At 47.3% G+C, this 17,966-nt stretch overlaps 1 protein-coding gene across 3 annotated transcripts in view; it reads right to left on the bottom strand.

The window, feature by feature from the left end:
• The window catches only part of PAPPA (pappalysin 1), a 229,160-nt gene that overhangs the window by 16,689 nt on the left and 194,505 nt on the right, over window positions 1–17,966 (bottom strand). For 2 of the 3 annotated variants that reach the window (XM_005301373.5, XM_042859693.2), the window contains exons 20-21: window positions 10,258–10,329; window positions 1,974–2,072 (exon numbers count right to left, since the gene is read on the bottom strand). In XM_005301373.5, coding sequence (XP_005301430.2) covers window positions 1,974–2,072; window positions 10,258–10,329 — 171 coding nt within the window. Of the gene's footprint in view, window positions 1–1,476; window positions 1,649–1,973; window positions 2,073–10,257; window positions 10,330–17,966 lie in introns of those variants that run through there. The other variant, XM_042859692.2, reaches the window with a different exon arrangement.

Here is a 17,966-nt window from a genome sequence, read left to right as displayed (position 1 = left end):
AATATTGAGGATGGGATTTTCAAAAGCTCTCCGTGTTGGCCAACTCTCTTTCCATTGAAGATAATGGTAAAACTCCCACAGAAGCCAGTGGGAACAGAGCCAGGCCAATGCGTAGCAATTTGCAACCTCTCTTCCCTCCCACCTTAGTATCCTATATGGAATGAGTCTGGAGGTCTTAGTCCAGTTCCTTGTGGAGAGGTACCCCCTCTTAAACCTACAGCCACATTTGTTTGGCTATACCAGCAGAGAGGCCAATGACTGACTAGGCCCTGGAAACTGACCACCCTCTTACATCCCAAGAGGTGGCCCATTCAGTTAAGGGTTGAGGGATATTAATCGGGAAGCAATTGCCCAGGATATCCTTGCTCATACCCATGCCGCTGCCCAGGCAATACGTGATTTGTGACTAAAGAGAGAACTTCCCTTGCCAGGGCTGCCCCTTTGACTGCACAAAGAACACTCTGAAACCTTTGACTGCACAGTTCACACAAATCATTTTAAAATCAAAACTATATCAAATATCTGAAAAGAGGCACAATTAGGAAAATTAAAGCACTACCCCCGCCCCTTCTCTGCTGCTACCAAGAGATGACATTAACCTCTCGCCAGTCATTGCTCACTGCCCCTTTCCAATGGTCCCCGACGTACCAGAGACAGGTCACAGCACAGATTTGGTAGACATGTCTGAATGAACCAAACGAAAGATGAAAAAAGACCCTGGTACTGAGGGGCAACTTAGATAAGATTGTGCTCCCTGCAGAGACATCCTCTTTGTCCTCCAGGTGTAGTATACAGACTGCCTTTCCTTAGACAGGTATGACTAAAAGAACAGGAGTACTTGTGGCACCTTAGAGACTAACAAATTTATTAGAGCATAAGCTTTCGTGGACTACAGCCCACTTCTTCAGATGCATATAGAGTGGAATAAATATTGAGGAGATATATATACACATACAGAGAGCATAAACAGGTGGGAGTTGTCTTACCACCTCTGAGAGGCCAATTAAGTAAGAGAAAAAGGTATGACTGGCCTTGAAACACACTAAGCCTAGCATACTTCCATCTAAGGCTACATCCTCACTACGGGGGGGGGGGGGGGGGTTTGATTTAAGATATGCAAATTCAGCTACGCGAATAGCGTAGCTGAATTCGACCTATCGGAGCCGACTTACCCCTCTGTGAGGACGGTGGCAAATCGACCTCCGCGGCTCCCCCATCGACGGCGCTTACTCCTACCTCCGCTGGTGGAGTACAAGCGTCGATTCGGGGATCGATTGTCGCGTCCTGACGAGACGCGATAATTCGATCGCTGAGAGATCGATTTCTACCCGCCGATTCAGGCGGGTACTGTAGACGTAGCCTAAGTTACCTCCCTTGTTAGTATCAAGATTTTTGCCTTTCTGTCTCAACCACAAATCCCAAAGAAGAGGTAAAGAGCTGTGCAAAATTCAGTACGTAAGCGTGAACACGTGTGGCTAAATTCTCTGTCAGTCCCTTAGTGAGCAACCTTGGAATCGACACGGTATGCAGCAGATCCTCCTTTCAGTGTGCCTATCTGTAATTCCCACAAGAGTCAGGGTCAGAACTGACGTCGGACTGCTTTACTGATGACATGCCAAACCAGTCTCGAGGGGGAGCCAGCAGTTGTCTGCAAAGAAGCCAGGGAACCACTGGTTTAGAACAAGAAAGAAGGAGGTAAAGCAGTATCCCTATGTAACAACATGTGCTGTATGGGCCTAAGGCAGGCTATGATGGGAAACACATAGGCACATCAAAGGAGAATGAGAGCACCTTCAAATGAACCAGCAGAAATTCAGTGCCTTTGGTGGGACAATGTTCATTGCCCCTTGAAATGTTTGTGCAGCTGAAGATCTCTCCACATCCTGGATCTCCAGCTGGGCACCAATTACTGTCCAAGCCTGAGCCTGCATTGTTGGGGAGCTCTGGGTGAGAGAGGGAGCAGGCAGACCTACCTTTTTGGTCTTGACCGTTGAGGTACAGCAGTCCCCACCATCATAGTTGCAGAAGGCTCGGTTATTGATGGCATCACAGTAGTTGTCCCCCATGAAAGGCTGAAAAATAAACAGCATGAAGAGGCTGAGAAGATGGATACAGTCCTCAGTGAGGGATCTGGCACTACTGTTGGTAGTGCCAGACACTTCCTCTGTAAAAGTCATGGGCATGTTCATAAGTATTCTAAAAAGACACCACGCAGCAGCTTAGACCCAGACTTTTATTACTGTTGCAAATTTAAATATTCCTTTGCAATGTTGGTTTCAGAGTAGCAGCCGTGTTAGTCTGTATCCGCAAAAAGAAGAACAGGAGGACTTGTGGCACCTTAGAGACTAACAAATTTATTAGAGCATAAGCTTTCGCTTCGGATGCATCCGAAGAAGTGGGCTGTAGTCCACGAAAGCTTATGCTCTAATAAATTTGTTAGTCTCTAAGGTGCCACAAGTCCTCCTGTTCTTCTCTTTGCAATGTTGGACACCCAAACACAACAACACTGTACCTGTGCAGGAAAACCTGGAAGTAAAATTGACTAGACTAGTTTTACCTTTCAAATGAGCTCTGTGCAAAGAGCAAACAAAAAGCATAACTGGTGGGAAGAAAATTAGAATTGTTGGGCAAGATGTCTACTTGATGTAAATTGGCTTAACACCATTGACTCTCGTTGAGCTATTGTGATTTACACTAGCACTGGCTTTGGGCCATAAAAGCTTTTTTTGTTTTAATTATTTAATATGCTAACAGTTAAACAGGCAAGGGATTTTTTTTTTAAAAAGATGATTTTATTTTAACAAGGTCACTTTAAAAATATGTAATATTTGGCTAATTGCCCAATAAACCTGCCAATTCATTTACTTACGCTACACACCTTTCAACACTAGGAAGCTATCAATAAGGACTTTTGGAGGAGAATGCCTTTTACCTCCATTGGAATACACAAGAATGGGGGGGCTGTTTGGAGGGACAGAATGGGAAAGATAATAAATATTTTGCTTTGGTAAGAACATTCTCGGTTGAATCATCTGGGGGGCTCAAACCTAGACATCTGTATTTAAAACCATGTGCCTCTATTGCTTGAGCTAAAAGACCAGGTCTACCAGTTCAGCTGCAGTAGTAAACTCATAAAACTGTCATACATGCCACTAGAAGGCGACAAAGAGTCACACTGCATTAGCCTGGGTTACACTTTAAAAAGCTAAAAAGGAAAGTCAAGGAAATCCTCTTCTTGTAGCCTTTACTCAGGTAAAGCTCCCATTGCGATCAATGCAGGATCATATTATCACTGGCTTAGTACACTGCCTCCCCATGGCCTGGGGGATAACAGGAAAGGCTGCTCAATCCCATATAAAGTATAGGGGACTCCATACAGCATGTTTCCTCCATAGCCCTAATGCTGGAGAACCACGGCCTGGCCCATTCTTGGATAAAGCCCTACATGTTGGAAGGCTCATTCTCTGTGCAGATGACATGTTTTATGCAGTAGCCCACAACCAATAGCATGGTAAAGATTTCGATGGGGATGCTGTGACACTATGAATGAACGATGATGAAGAAGGTTTCTATTGACACACAGGGGTCCTGGCAATTAGCAATGATGGGAAAGAAAAAGCAGAAAAAAGGCACGTCAGTAATAATGGCTTCTGGTAAATCATTACATCATTTCAAAGTCTGCCTGAGTAAGAATGCTTCTTAAATAGCAGAGGAGTTGGTACCCAATGGATCATCAACACATGACTGGCATTTCTTAATGGTGCCTGGATGTTGTTTAGCTCTCTCTCGAGAGCAGGAGTGCCTAGCCAGCTTCGATGAAAGTAATGCGCAAGATTGCTTATGACAACCAAAGCACTGACAGTGGGATGCTTTTCATTAGGGAACATTTAGCCAGAAAGCGATTACATTCTCAGGGAGCTGTTGCCCTCCGGGGTCTGGCATCTATCTGCAAAAGAAAACAAATGGTTACCTACCTGTAACTGAGCTATGATGCAGAGGTGCATCCTACGTGGGTGTGCGCACCCCGCACACTGAAGCCAGACAACTTTGCCTAGCAGCACCTAGAGGGCAGGCGCTTGTGTCTTGTGGCCATAGCTCTGCCCCTGGCCATCTGAAGGCGACACCGCCCTGACCCCCCTGAACATCGGAAGTGCAGACTCCGACGCAGGAGGGATGGAGGGCGGGTCTGCATCACATCTCGAAGAACAAGCACGACAGGTAGGCAATTGTTTTTTCTTCTTTGAGTAGATGCAGCCGTATATTCTGTGTGGGCGACTCACACACAGTACTCGCAGGAGGTGGGGCTCGGATCCTGTTTAAAGAAGGACTGCAGGACTGCCTTCGTGACGTTTGCAGCTGATCTGGATGCAGCCGGAATGGCATAGTGGTTTGGAAAAGTATGTGCAGAGGACCAAGTGGCTGCCCTGCAAACGTCCAGTATAGGAATGTCATTTAGAAATGCCACTGATGTTGCCTGAGCTCTCAGGGAATGAGGTTGTGCCCCTTGATAAGGCATAGCCTAGGCTACTTTGTATGCGGTCATGATACAGGAAGTTATCCACTTGGAGACCGTCTCTGAAGAGACTGCTCGACCCTTCGTTCGGTCTGCACATGAAACAAATAGGTGAGGAACAGAAAGGTTTTGTTCTGTCCAGATAAAACACTAGACTTCACCTGACATCCAAAGTGTGGAGACGCTTCTCCTCTAGGGTTGAATGTGGCCTAGGGAAGAACACTGGTATATATATATATAACTTGGTTCAAATGAAACCGGGAAACCACCGTAGATAAAAACGTAGGGTGCAGCCACAGAGTCACTTTGTCTTTGGAAGATTGCATGTAAGGAGGCTCTGCCATTAAAACTTGCACGCTCTCTTTGCAGATGTTGTCGCCACAAGTAAGGCAGTTTTCTGACATGGAAGGGAAAAAGAAGAAGTTGCCAATGGTTTGGACGGAAGCAGCTAAACCAGTATGAAGGTCCCACAAAGGAACCGGCTCTTTAACTGGTGGATAGAGGCGAGTGACTGCTTTCAAGAAACTCGCTGCCATGGGGTTTGATAGCCCCACTTCCCATGGATAGATGGATGAAATGCCGAAATCACTGCCAGGTGGAGTCTCAATGAACTAAGCGTAAGGCCAGAAGACTGAAGATGTAACAGGTACTCCAATATGTCCTGGATAGTAGCCTACATTGGTTGAACTCCCCAGGCTAATGACCATACTGAGAACCACTTCCACTTGGCCGAATAGGACACTCTGATGCAGGGCTTCCTACTGTTAACATGACCTGCTGGACAGCCTCTGAACATCGCTCTTCCTCCTCATCTAACCAGGCACCATCCGTGTTATGAGATGCAGGAAGCTGAGTGCTGGGTGCAAAACTTGGCCATGATTATGAGTCAGAAGATCAGGGTGAAGAGGAAGGGATATGGGAGGGTGGACCGATAACGCAAGGAGGTTGGAGAGCCAACAGTGTCTCAGCCACACAGAAACAATCAAAATGAGCCTGGCATGGTCCAATTTTAGCTTGAGAATGACTTGTGGGATGATTGGAATTGGAGGAAAGGCATACAGCAGCGCCAATTCTCAGCTCAAGTGAAAAGCTTCGGTCATGGAGCCTGGACTGAGATCCCTTTAGGAATAAAACAGCTGGAATTTCTGGTTTTCTTTCAACTGTTGGGATGCCCCAGTCTGCAAAGATGGACTGCAGGATGCTGGGCTTCAGAGACCACTTGTGATTCAGGAAGAAATTCCTGCTGAGGTGATCCACCAAGTGATGGTGGATCCCAGACAAGTGACTGGCCATAGGGGTAACGTTTTCAATAAAGAAAAACTGCCAAAACCGCAGTGCCTCCTGACAAAGCAGGTTGGAGTGCCCTCTCCTTTGCCAGTCCACACATCGCAGTGGTACTGTCGGTGAGTATGAGAACTGCTGAGCCCCTGATGTGATCTTGGAAGGTCTGACAAGCATTGTAGATGGTACGAAGTTCCAGGACAGTGATATGTAGAGAAGCTTCCGGTTCTGACAACAGGCCTTGAAACTTCAGTGACTCCAGATGCACTCCCCAACCTATTAAGGAGGCATTGATTCTGGTCGTGGAGACCAAGCAAAGGGAACACCTTGGCACATGTTGTCCTGAATTGTCCACTACCACAAGGAATCTACGATTGGCAGAGGAAGATGGACCAATCTGTCCAAGGGACGATGGTGCAGATGGTAGTCCGACTTCAACCACATTTGAAGAGGACAAAGGCCGCAGCCTGCCTAGCATATTAGACTACTTGTGTGCATGGTGTACTGGTAGTGCTGGTCTACCATGACAAACCGGAGAAAGCTTCTGTGTCTCAGGAGAATTGCTACATGAAAAGAAACATCCTGAAGGTCCAGGGCAACGAACCAGCCATTGTGATTTAAGGCGTGGAGGATCGTTGCCAGGGTGATCATATGGAATCTCATGTATCTGATGTATTTATTGAGGTCATGGAGGTCAAGGATTGGTCTCATCCCTCCCTTGGACTTGGGAACCAGGAAATAGAAGGAGTACAATCCCTGTCCCCAGTGCTGCAGTGGGACCTCCTCTACAACCCCCAGGGACAGTAGAGACTGAAACTGCTCGAGGAGCAGTGTCTCCTGAGAGGGATGCTTGAAGAGGGACAGGGTAGTGGGTGGGGCAGAGGGATGGAAAGAAACTGTATGGCATAACCCAATCTGATGGTGTTTAGGCCTCCGTTGTCTGTTGTAATCGAGTCCCAAAAACGGTAAAAATGGGCCAGCTGTCCCCAAATAAGGGTGACGGGGAAGGAGAGGTTACCACTGGATCGCTGCCTTGGCCACATGAGTCAAAGGCACTTGCTAGACACCAGGCAGTGGGCGGTGGCTGGCTAACCCCAGAACCAGAGGACCTCCTCCTTTGGATCTGTGGCGCTTTCTGGAGTAGTGCCATTGTCGCACAAGAAGGGAGGACTGTCCAAAAAATGCTGTGAGTGGTATTGTTTATGTGACGTCTCCTCACAGCCTCCCACAAAGGAACCGTTCTTGTACCACAGCATCCGGACAGAAGACCCCCATAGGATGGGGGAGAATGACTCTGACCAAGACCTTGAAGAATCCCAGAGTTTCTATGGTGACAATGGGGAAGCCAGCCCCGATGGGGCAAACAACTGCTCAGTTTAGTTTGAAGTCCAATAAGGAGGCAGCATCAGTGCCGAAGAGGAGTGGGGCATTGGCACCAGTGGCACCAAATGAGAGATATTCCCAACCAGTACCGGGGGAGGCATTGGCACTGAGGCTGGTACCGAACGTGATGATGGGATTTGCTTCCAAGACAGGGATGGTGCTGAAGGATGCCTCAGCACTGAGGAGGTCTTTGGTGCCGGTCCTGGCCTCGATTTCATAGACTGCAGCCCAGGAGGTGCAAGCTATGGTGCCGATGTCCCCATCGGCTCTATGACATGGCCAGAAGGTGCCAAGGGCCCAACAGAGGAGGAGCCAGTAGACGCCATAGCAATGGAGAATTCCTGAATCATGAAGAGTCCGGGATTGAGAGACAAAGTAGGTCTGATGCTCCCTGGTATGCTATTGGCGTGGAGCCGATGTTGTCAGTACTCGACTCAATGGACGCCCATGACCACAACCAGAGTTGACAGGATGGGCCTTCACTGCTCTCGGTGCTGGGCTAGGGAGTGGCTGGACAGACCTGCTCCATCCCACATGCCAGTGCTGGTCAGCACTCCTCTTAGGAGAGTCTCCCTGAGCCCTGGAATGGTCCTGGTTCGTTTTATGAGACCTTTTCCTCGCTGACCAAAGGAGGATGAACAACCCTTTTTCCTCTTGGGGCAAACACCAGAGCCTGAATGCAGAGCGGCATCACCTGTCAGGTCCGAAGGCGACTGCCGATCAGATGAGGGCCTCACTGCTGAAGCGGGCCCTGTGGCCCGCTCCAGGAGATACTGCTTCAACAGCAAATCTCTCGCCGTCAGGATCCGCTTTGTGAACGACTTGCAGATGGAGCTTCTGTCTTTAATGTGTCCCTCGCCGAGACACAGCAAGCACCTGGCACGGGAGTCGCTGCTGGGGATGCCCCCCTACACAACGGACAACTGGTGAGGGCATCAAACAAGTCAGCCAACTACTCTAGTTAAAATTAAACTAACACTTAACGAAACCTAAGGTACTCCTACTATTATGTACAAGCAACAGTTCTCAGAGGCGGAGATGAAATTGTGAGGTGAAGACGCCACACAGATCTTCAACTCTTGGCCATGGGCGGTGAGAAGGAACTCAGGGGGTCTGGCTAGGGCAGGGGCTATGGCTGCAGGGTGTGAATGCATCCCCAATAGGTAAAGTTCTCTGGTTCTGGTGCACAGGGTGTGCCCACCCACGCAGAACACATGTCTGCGTCTACTCGAAGAAGAACCTGTCTTTTACCATGTGAAAGTTGTACCACGCAACATCCACACAGGAGGAGGCCCTGTGGTCTAGTATTTAGTGTGGAAGTCAGGAGACCTGAGTTTCATTCCAAGCTCTGCTACCTTGGGCAAGTCACTTCCCTTCAGTGTACCCACCTGTAAAACTGGAGTAATATTTACTGATGGCACAGGGGTGCTGAGAGTTTTATCCGTGCTTGGGATTCTCAGTTAGGTGCTAGCGGAAGGCTCAGAGGAGCAGACATTCTTAAGAATAATGCACTGGCGTAGAACTCAGGAAGCATGGGTTCAAATCCTGGCTCTTCTGCAGCCTCTCTGTGTGACATTGGGTGAGTCACTTGGCCCAGATCCTCAATGGTATTTATATCCCCAACTTCCACTGAAATCATTGGAAATTAGGGGCCTAAAAACCTTTGAGGATCTGAGCCTTAATCCCTCTGTGTTTTAGTTTCTCCCTCGATAAATGGGGATAACGCTTCCCTGCTTCACGAAGGGGCTGTGAAGATAAGTTTGTGGAGTGCTCAGACAACACAATGGCGGGGGCCAAGTCAGCACCACGACACACAGAGAGGTGCCCAGTGCTGCTTTTACACAAAATTTGTCAAGATTTTTACAACTGTTCAAGGAAGCAGCCAATAGACATTTCATACTTCTTGATAATCATTAATTGCTAATGGCACATGTGACTAAAAAGCCAGAACCAAGCCTTAAACTGCTGTGATTTGCTCAAAAATGGGCCGAGAGTCAATGGGGAGGTTTGTTAACCTTTCAGTATATCCGGGCAGAGGGCTGAGTGTGTGATATGTTTAATATGTTTTTTAGATTTCATTGGAAACGCTTTCCATGGCTCTAGACCTGACTAGATGCTTATTCAGATACAATGGGTAGGAGATGCTAAGAATGCCTTGATTTGAGCTGTTTGCTGGGTGGGGAAGAGCCTTGATGCATAAGTCCTTCATAAGCAGGATGAGTTCAGTGCCCAGAAAACCTGTCTGGCAGGGTTCATCAACACAGTTTCCTTTAGGAGGCAAAACTTTGGCTTGGAGGGGCCACTTGGTGGGTTTTGACTATCAGCGGCCATTTTTCCTGTTGTATTCAGTGCCAGGGTGAGGTTGATGTGTGTCCGGTTTTTGAACTCAGAAAATAATTCAGGCTGGGAATTCCAATGAAGCCTGAAGGTGTTAGCTCCCCAATTCCTATTGTATTTCAATGACAGTTGGGTGCCTAACTCCATAAGCCCCTTTGAAAAATCCCAATCTCCGTATTTTAAAAGTCCCCATCTCCAGTCCTCCTTCCTCCCACCATTTCCCAGTCACTCCTGCTCCTGTTCCACATCTGGGTCGTTCTTGTTCCCTTTCTCTTTCCTAATGTTTATCTCTTCTCCAAGGTTCAGGGGAGAAGGGGTGCCCTGGACTTTCAGAGAGTTCAATTTCTAGTCAGACAGAGCAACCTTAAACCCCTTCAAAATCAAAGCAAACAATTGGAGGCTTTTGTGACTGTCCAGTGATGACTCGCCAAATCCCGAGAACGCCCAAGTGAAGGGAATCAAGGCCTGTTTAGTAGCCAAGAGTTGTCCACCTTAGTTAGACACTGTAAGGCTCGTCCAATCATCAGCTGTCATTGAGCACTGCTCTGCACGAGAAAAATGACCTTTTCTTGCCAATAGGTGTCAGAACTGGTACAGCTGAAGACCATTTAACTGCAAGTAAAGACAAGGCCAAACCGGATTTGGCCATTCCTCAGAAGCAGAGATTTAAAACCGATTCATCTACACCACCCACCCTAGGAAACCAAACTGGATGGGTTTAGTTAATTAATGCTAATGCTCACGTCGCAGGCTTTGATGCAGTGAATCAGCGCTGGGTGTGGATACCACTTGAGTCCTGCTGTGCAGACAACGCTCTGGAGAAGGAGAGAAAAAGAAATGGGCTAAGACAAAGAAATCACTGTGCACAAGGCGAATGTGCTTGCATATATGCCCCCCATCCCACCAAACTCTCCCGAGTAGTTCCGTTCCTAACACCTTTTGTATTTTCAGGATCTGGGAGTCCTCCAAGTATTTACAAGACGTGTTGGACTTGACACTTGCAACAACAGAATGTTTGGGATTAAAATAATATTTACGGTTCTCCTGAAATGTCATGTTCAATATTTCACTCATGTGGGGAGATGTGGCAGGGAAAGGGAAAGGCAGCATCCAGGCTCTAGCTCTGGGACGTGTGGGGGAGACATTTTGGAATGGCTTTAGGGGGCTTCTTTGCCGCCACCTAGGGTGACCAGACAGCAAATGTGAAAAATGGGGACAGGGCATGTGGGGCAATGGGAGCCTATATAAGAAAAAGACCCCAAAATTGGGACTGTCCCTATAAAATTGAGACATCTGGTCACCCTACCGCCACCAAGCACCACTTTTTATGGCTGCCTATCCTCCCCATGCTGCATGAGGAGATTGCTGGGGTGAGTGCTGGGGACGGAAAAAGGCTCCTATGGAAAAACGTCTTTTAGAATTGAATAGAAAATGGAAATCTTTCTATAAGTCTTTTGCACCCTCATATAGATTTTAAATAGCACCGTATCCCCACAAGACCACTCAAAATAACCCATAAAAAATACTATATCCGCTATTACATTTAGAGTCATTTCAATAGAACCCTATTGATTTCAGCTTCATCAAATATTACATGATTTTTCCATAAGGCAAAGCTGGGAAGGACGAGTCATGGGCAAAACACAGATATTTCAAAAAAGTCTTCAAACCCGATAGGTCTGCAGAAGGGAGTGGGAGAGCTCATGAGAGCAAGTCTATTTCTGGTGACACTCTCACTTCGAGTCCCCAGTCGTCACAGAGGCATTGCCTTCATTAGGAAAAAAGGTACATTCTTACCTCATGTTAACTAACATGGGGTACAACACCAGTGAAGACATGAGGCCTTCCCCAGAGTCTTTACCTTGACCTGCTAATTTGTGTAAAACTACAATCTGCCTTGTCTTCACTTGGGTTTTACCTCATGTTAGTTACCACGTCTCAGCTACCATGAGGTAAGAACACACTTTTTTTCCTAGTGGAGGCACACGCAGCATGGTAATGGTACCTACAAACATGGAAGCTAAAGGAAAAAGACGATTAAGCCAAACTCTTTCAAATATCAAGAAATGGTTGAGGGTTTGGATAGTCTTTGGGTGGAGAGAAGAGGAGGGAAAGTCCAGAGGAATCAAAGAGGATTATTATTTTATCTAAACCAATTCTTCCCTACCTAAGAAAGACCCTACCAGAAGCGAGCTTAGTAAGGAGTACTGTGTGGACTGCATGACTACTATCTCTATGCTGCCTTCTGATCCTCACCCTCCCTGAACGTCCATCCGTCACAACACTCATTTCAGAAGGTCCGTTTCCTTTACAGAGGAGGGAACAATCATATTAAGATAACAACGGTGACACAACGGCTGGTTTTGTGAGGCGTGCCAAGGGGCATTTGCCAAACAGTCGGAATTGTGGTAGAGGCTTAGGAAAGAAAGGAATGAACATTTAGAAGGGACGGTGGAATGAGCCATCCCTTCCCCTATTTATCTGAGGCCTAATTTAATCCGTCTGCAGGGGAACCTCAGCATGTTTGTACAGTTTCTGTCATTTGAGGCTTACCTGACGTGCGCTAGGAAAAAGGACTTTTATACTATCAGCACAGGGCTGTTTATCTTTCCGACACCCTCGGATTTTCCACTATTAGTCAGGCCTGGCCTGCCCCACCTGTCTCACAACAGGGCCCGTCTATGTGAGAGGGGAAGAGGCTGGGGAAGCTGGCGGGGGAGGAGGGAGAAACCAATGTTGTTTATCCCATCAGCGAGGGAGACCGCAAGGCGCAGGGGCCCCACAGCATCAAGTTTGCTCCCAATGAGCTCTTGATAGACATCTGGAAATTTCAAGGCCGCCACAAATGGTAAGACTTTTTTTTCCTTTTATTTACTGCGCTTCAGGGCAAAAAAGAGAAAACCTTTTTAGGTTTCAAAACATATAAGACTGGGGATTGGGGAGAGGCAAGGACTGGCTCCAGGAGCTTTTGAACCCAGGGCTAAACTGAAGGAGAACTGAAGAAAAATACAGGCTTTTCCCTTCTCCATGCCCAGACCCATCCAAATAATGCGAGAAAAATAACTGCGTTTCCAAAGAACTTCCTCTGCTCCCTGGGGCACCAACATTACAACAAAAAACAAAAAAACATTTGCTGCCAATATACGTGACTGAGTATGTGAATTTGGAGCTGGAGAAAGGGACTGGCTTGACAGTCCTGGAAAGGGAAGGACTGTGTTTATCCACAGAAGAGGTCAAGCACTCGCAGCAGCAGGGCAAGCACCCAATCACCATGTCTTGTTGATATGCACCAGCCCTGACCGGGAGAATTCTCTCCACGGCCCCTTCAGTCCTCTGTCTCTCTGTTGAGACTGACGGTTAATACAGCCTGAGAACTGCCCTAACAGCACCAAACCTATCCCACATGACCACAGTGAGCAGTCACCTAATGGATCCAACCGCCTGGGCTGGATTCACACTAACTGCTTAGAGGTGATCGACTCCATATCCCATTACAAACAGTCCTAGCAAGAAGTCAACTAAAAGGAAGAATTAAAACACTGGCAGTGATAGGACAGTGGATGGTTTCCAGAAAACACCTCTGGGAAAATGGAGATGGGCTGAAGTGGATATCCAGTGTGAACAAACTCCACCTCCAGGCTCCACCCCAGCAAAGGCAGATGTCCATCTACAGTTGCTCAAACTTTGCAAAACTGAGGTTCATATGAACCATTTGCCAGGAGCATCTAATTGCATAAAAACATAGATACTACTTAAAATCCCAAATCAATGCACATTGCCATAACATTTGTTTACTGTGCTTTAGTGGAGGAACAACAACTCTAGTAAAGACTGAGCATAGGCCACCACTCAAGTGGACAGACAAGACTGGGGTGCTTCAGGGAGATGGCGTTTAAGTAAAGGGGGAGGAAACTTGTTCTCAGTAAGTTTGGAGGCAACTTTGGAGAAGCCTCTTCTTCAGAAAGGCTGTTGCCAAGTAAGGTTGGTTCTCTGTAGAGGATCTATTGGTTATTTTCGTTGAGCTCACCAGTAGAGCCAGGAGAAAAACGGATTTGTCAGTTCACTGGCAATTCTGAAAAACTTAAAAAAAATCATTTTGGTTCAATCTGATTTTTTTTTTTTAATTTTGATGAAACGACAATCCAGAAAAAAATCATTTCTAATTGAACAAAACATTTCATTCAGCCATACTGATATGTTTCAACCATTCTAAAACATTTTACATTAAAAAAATAAGATTCAAGGAAATTTATGAACAAAAGGTAATTTTGAATGGAAAAGTCAAAACCTTTTGATTTGGGGGGAATTTTTTCCCCCCTGTTGTTTTTTGATCAAAACAATTCAGTGAAAACAACATGAATTTGTGAAACGTGTATGTGTCTCCAAATCTGCATTTTTCACCCCGGAAAAAAGGAGTGTGAAAAATTTCTCCCAGCTCTACTCATCTGAATTAAACCACATCAGCTGTTCGGCTTTGTCTTCTCCCTGTAGCTATACACACAAGGTGATATCCACCCCCTAGCCAATTGGCTAGCAAAATGCCTATGCCCCATGTAAGCCCCAACTGTTAAATGGTGGATAGGTTTTATGCTGGCCCTTAGCCTAGGGGGCAATTTCACCCCGAGGGAGGGAATGCAGCCACTGGCCACATTGCCATATTGTAGAACCCTGTAGGATGCCTTTGGGCTAATTAGCCCTGTATTAAATTAATTAGGACCTGACCAGGGGCTTTTGAGCTGTGACTGGAGGGGGACATGAAGGGTCCATATTACAGTGAGAGGGTTGGGGGAGGGGGTGGGGTTCATGTCGTAGCAGCTGCTCTGCCAACCTTTCTGCTGGCTGGTTTGGGGAGGTGGGACTCTAAACCCACCCACACCACACTTTCCCCTTCTCCACGTTAGTGAGGGAATGGCCAAGAGAGCAGGGTCTGGGGCAAGGCAAGCATGGGACTGCACCCAGATCCTGAACAAGGGGTGTTGTGTGTGTGTGTAGGGCATTTTCACCTCCCACAACCCTCCTCAGACATGCACAGTCCAAACTCACTCAGAAACCAGCTGGTGCAGTAGAACATACAAAATTGCTACTTGCCCAAAGCACAGTCCACCTGTGATCTGCATTGGTTCCAGATGCTCTTTAAGGTGGTGGGTTTAATAACTGGGAGCTTTATGTGGGCTCAGTCCTGGTGACTTCAGAGACCGGCTCTCTCCCAGTGTGATACCTTGGCAGATGAGATCATTGGAGCTGCTCCCACTAACCCCTGGCACTGCTAATATGCAGGAGGCTGAGAGCAGAACCCTCCCAGAGAAAGGCCCTCAGCTATGGACTTGGCTTTTCTTGCTGGTTTGCCAAAGCCTGAATTCCCAATGCAAGGCTAGCTTGTTCCCCTCAAGGCTTTTCCTCGTGGGTGAGGCAGCGGCGGGAGGAATGGCTTGATGGGAGAGTTCTGTCTGTATGGAAATAGGGGTGGTTTTGATTTGCGGCCATTGGTCCTAACGGTGGTGGCTCTAATGAATACACGGGCACTCGCGGCACTGCATGGACCACCTGAAGTAAATAAATACAGATACCGAGCAGAGGAGGAATGGGAGATCCACCCCTGGAGCCTGGCTTGCAGATGTGACCCAATGGTATTTACGGGGTGAGGACAAGACCAAGGCAAATTTACAAGGCTGCCTGGCAAGGCATGAATCTGAGGGCTGCTGAGCTGCAAAAGCAGATACAAGAGGGGGTCATCAGGGAGGCATGTCAATGGAATGGCTTGGGGCTCATGTCAGTGCCTGGGAATGAGCTTAGGTTACAGTCATTATCGTAATACAAAGGTACATAGGTTATGAGCGCGTTGGGCAATTCCATTCTCCCTATGGCCCATGAAGGAAGGGGACGTACCGGGGGATTCATAGATTCAGCTTCCAAGGCCAGGTGGATCACCATGACCATCGAGCCCGGCCCCTTGCATGCACAAGCTACAGAACTTCTCCCAGAACCTGGAGTAAAGCACATCTTTAAGAAAAATATTAAATCTTGTTTTAGGGTGTGTCTGCACTGCACTCAAAGGCTGGCTCTCTGGGATCTGAGCTTGTGGACTTGGGGTTTCCAAGCCCATGCTTGAGCGTCCATGTAACCTCGGCTTACAATTGCTAGACCCGGAGCTCACAGCTGTGCTACCATGTCCATACCGCACTATGCAGACCTTCAGACTCCAGTCTGCAGCTTGCTCTGCATCTACACTACAAAATGACAGGGCTGGACCCAAGTCACAGCAGGGCTCGGGCTCTGATCCACCCCCACAGCAAGGTCCTAGGACCCGGGTCTTGAGTGCCTGCTAACCTTAGTTAGACAATTTGTGGGTAGACGGAATCTGCCTACACTGCAAAGACCCCAAGGGATGGTCTGGCCACAACCTCCCCAGGTAAACCATTCCAGTGTTTCACAGCAGGTGGGGTTTGGAGAGGGAAGTGAATGTGTCATTTTCTTTTTCCTTTTTTTTTTCCTCTTCAAATTCTGGAACTGATCTGAAATGATCAAACTCTGAGCACAGACTGGCCTCAGGGCCGAACACTAACACTGCTCGCTTGCAAAAGTTACCCCTTTCTTAGCTGCAGGCCTTCCAGACTTATGCAGAGACTGACACCGAGTGATGAGATGGAAAGATGTTTTCTAAGAGCAATCCCCTAGTTGATCCAACCAGAACCTGCTCTAGGGAGATGCTCCATCCTCTCCATTTCCAAAGAGGTCTGTTTGTTGAAGCTTCAGAGTGGATTAATTTTCACTTGGTACTCACAGTATTCTACCCACCTTTTAACATAGTTTTAGAAACTCAACCCTTTAATCTGCTATTTACAAACCAATCCTTTTTGGTGTGTGTGTGGGAGTCAAACTCCTAACCAGTCGCAATCTAAAGATCTTCGCTGTAGGGGCAAAATGAACCCAGATTTTCCACTGTGCTCCTGGAAACCATCAATCCCCCCCTACATCTCACTCCCCTGTTCTCCCCCTTTACTACCATTTCCCCCCCTGCTGCCTAATGAGCCCTCCAGAGACCCTCAAGCATCCACACTGCATTGTAAACCTGGGCTTACAATTGCCCATTACAGCTCCCTCCGAGACCCGGCATCAATAAATGAGGGCAGCGCAGCAGAGATTGGGAGGGAAGCTGTGGTTTTATTTCACCATGAATTACAAAACCTCTTTGAACTCCAGAGCTCAGGACAGAGCCAGTGAGAAATAGCCTCTAATACAGAGATAGGTTTTTACGGATTTGCATTTCACACCAGCAACTTGGCAAAGCCTAGGCCGGGGCAGTAGTAATCAGAGAGTATGGAGTGAATGAGGAGATCACAGGGACAGCCTGCGATTGTGTCAGCTCCCAGGAGTGTTTCTATTGTTCTGTCTGCCTGTTTGTGTGCAGCACACAAGCACAGCCCGGCCAGAATTTTCAGAAGGGCTGAGCACCCACACTCAGGGCCACATTTTCAAAGGCACATGTAGGCACCTAAAAAGACGGATTGTCAAATACGCTCAGCATGCTGGTTGTCTGGTGGGTGCTTAGCCCTTTCGAAAATCTGGCCCTGGCTATGTAAAATGCAGGGCCAGATTTCCCACAGAGCTCAGGGCCAGACTTTCAAGTACTCAGCACCCACTATTGGGGAGACATTTAAAAAAAATGGTTTCCAATTTAGGCATGAAAAAGGGGCCAGATTTTCAAAAATGCTCTGCACCCACCCTGCACCCGAGGGGCTAAGTGCTTTTGAAAAACTGGCACACAGGGTGCATTTCTGTGTTTCTATGCCTGCGCTAACCTGTATAAGCGAGTGTGCGTATGTAAGTGCCTATTTACGTGGGTTTCTATGCAGGAGCTTATATTTCATAGAATCATAGAATCATAGAATATCAGGGTTGGAAGGGACCTCAAGAGGTCATCTAGTCCAACCCCCTGCTCAAAGCAGGACCAATTCCCAACTAAATCATCCCAGCCAGGGCTTTGTCAAGCCGGGCCTTAAAAACCTCCAAGGAAGGAGACTCCACCACCTCCCTAGGTAACGCATTCCAGTGTTTCACCACCCTCCTAGTGAAATAGTTTTTCCTAATATCCAATATTTACGTATGTATACGTAGCCTGAGTGTGGTTTTGGATGAATGTGTGTACTTGTTTGTCTAACCTACACACGTGCATATGTGTGTGTGTTTCCAATGATGGTTGAATGTGTGTGTAAAGGCGCACTATTTGGGTAGGTGTGTTTATGGGTGACTGTAAATATGTATTCGTGTACATCTGTGAGTGTTTATTTGTGTGTGTGCATCTGCAGGTACATGCTTGTAAGTGTGCCAACCAATGTCCACCTGTGTGTGTTTTCATGGGTACATATAAGGGTGTGTGCATGATACGAGTGTTTGGCCTGTGTGTGGATCTGAGTGTGTGCCTTTGCAGAGTGCAGAAGGAGAGAGCGGTGAC

Source organism: Chrysemys picta, chromosome 18, assembly GCF_011386835.1.
Source record: "Chrysemys picta bellii isolate R12L10 chromosome 18, ASM1138683v2, whole genome shotgun sequence".
Lineage (NCBI taxonomy): Eukaryota > Metazoa > Chordata > Testudines > Emydidae > Chrysemys > Chrysemys picta.
Note: the sequence above shows the minus strand (reverse complement) of the source record. Positions and strands in the feature narration are given on the sequence as shown.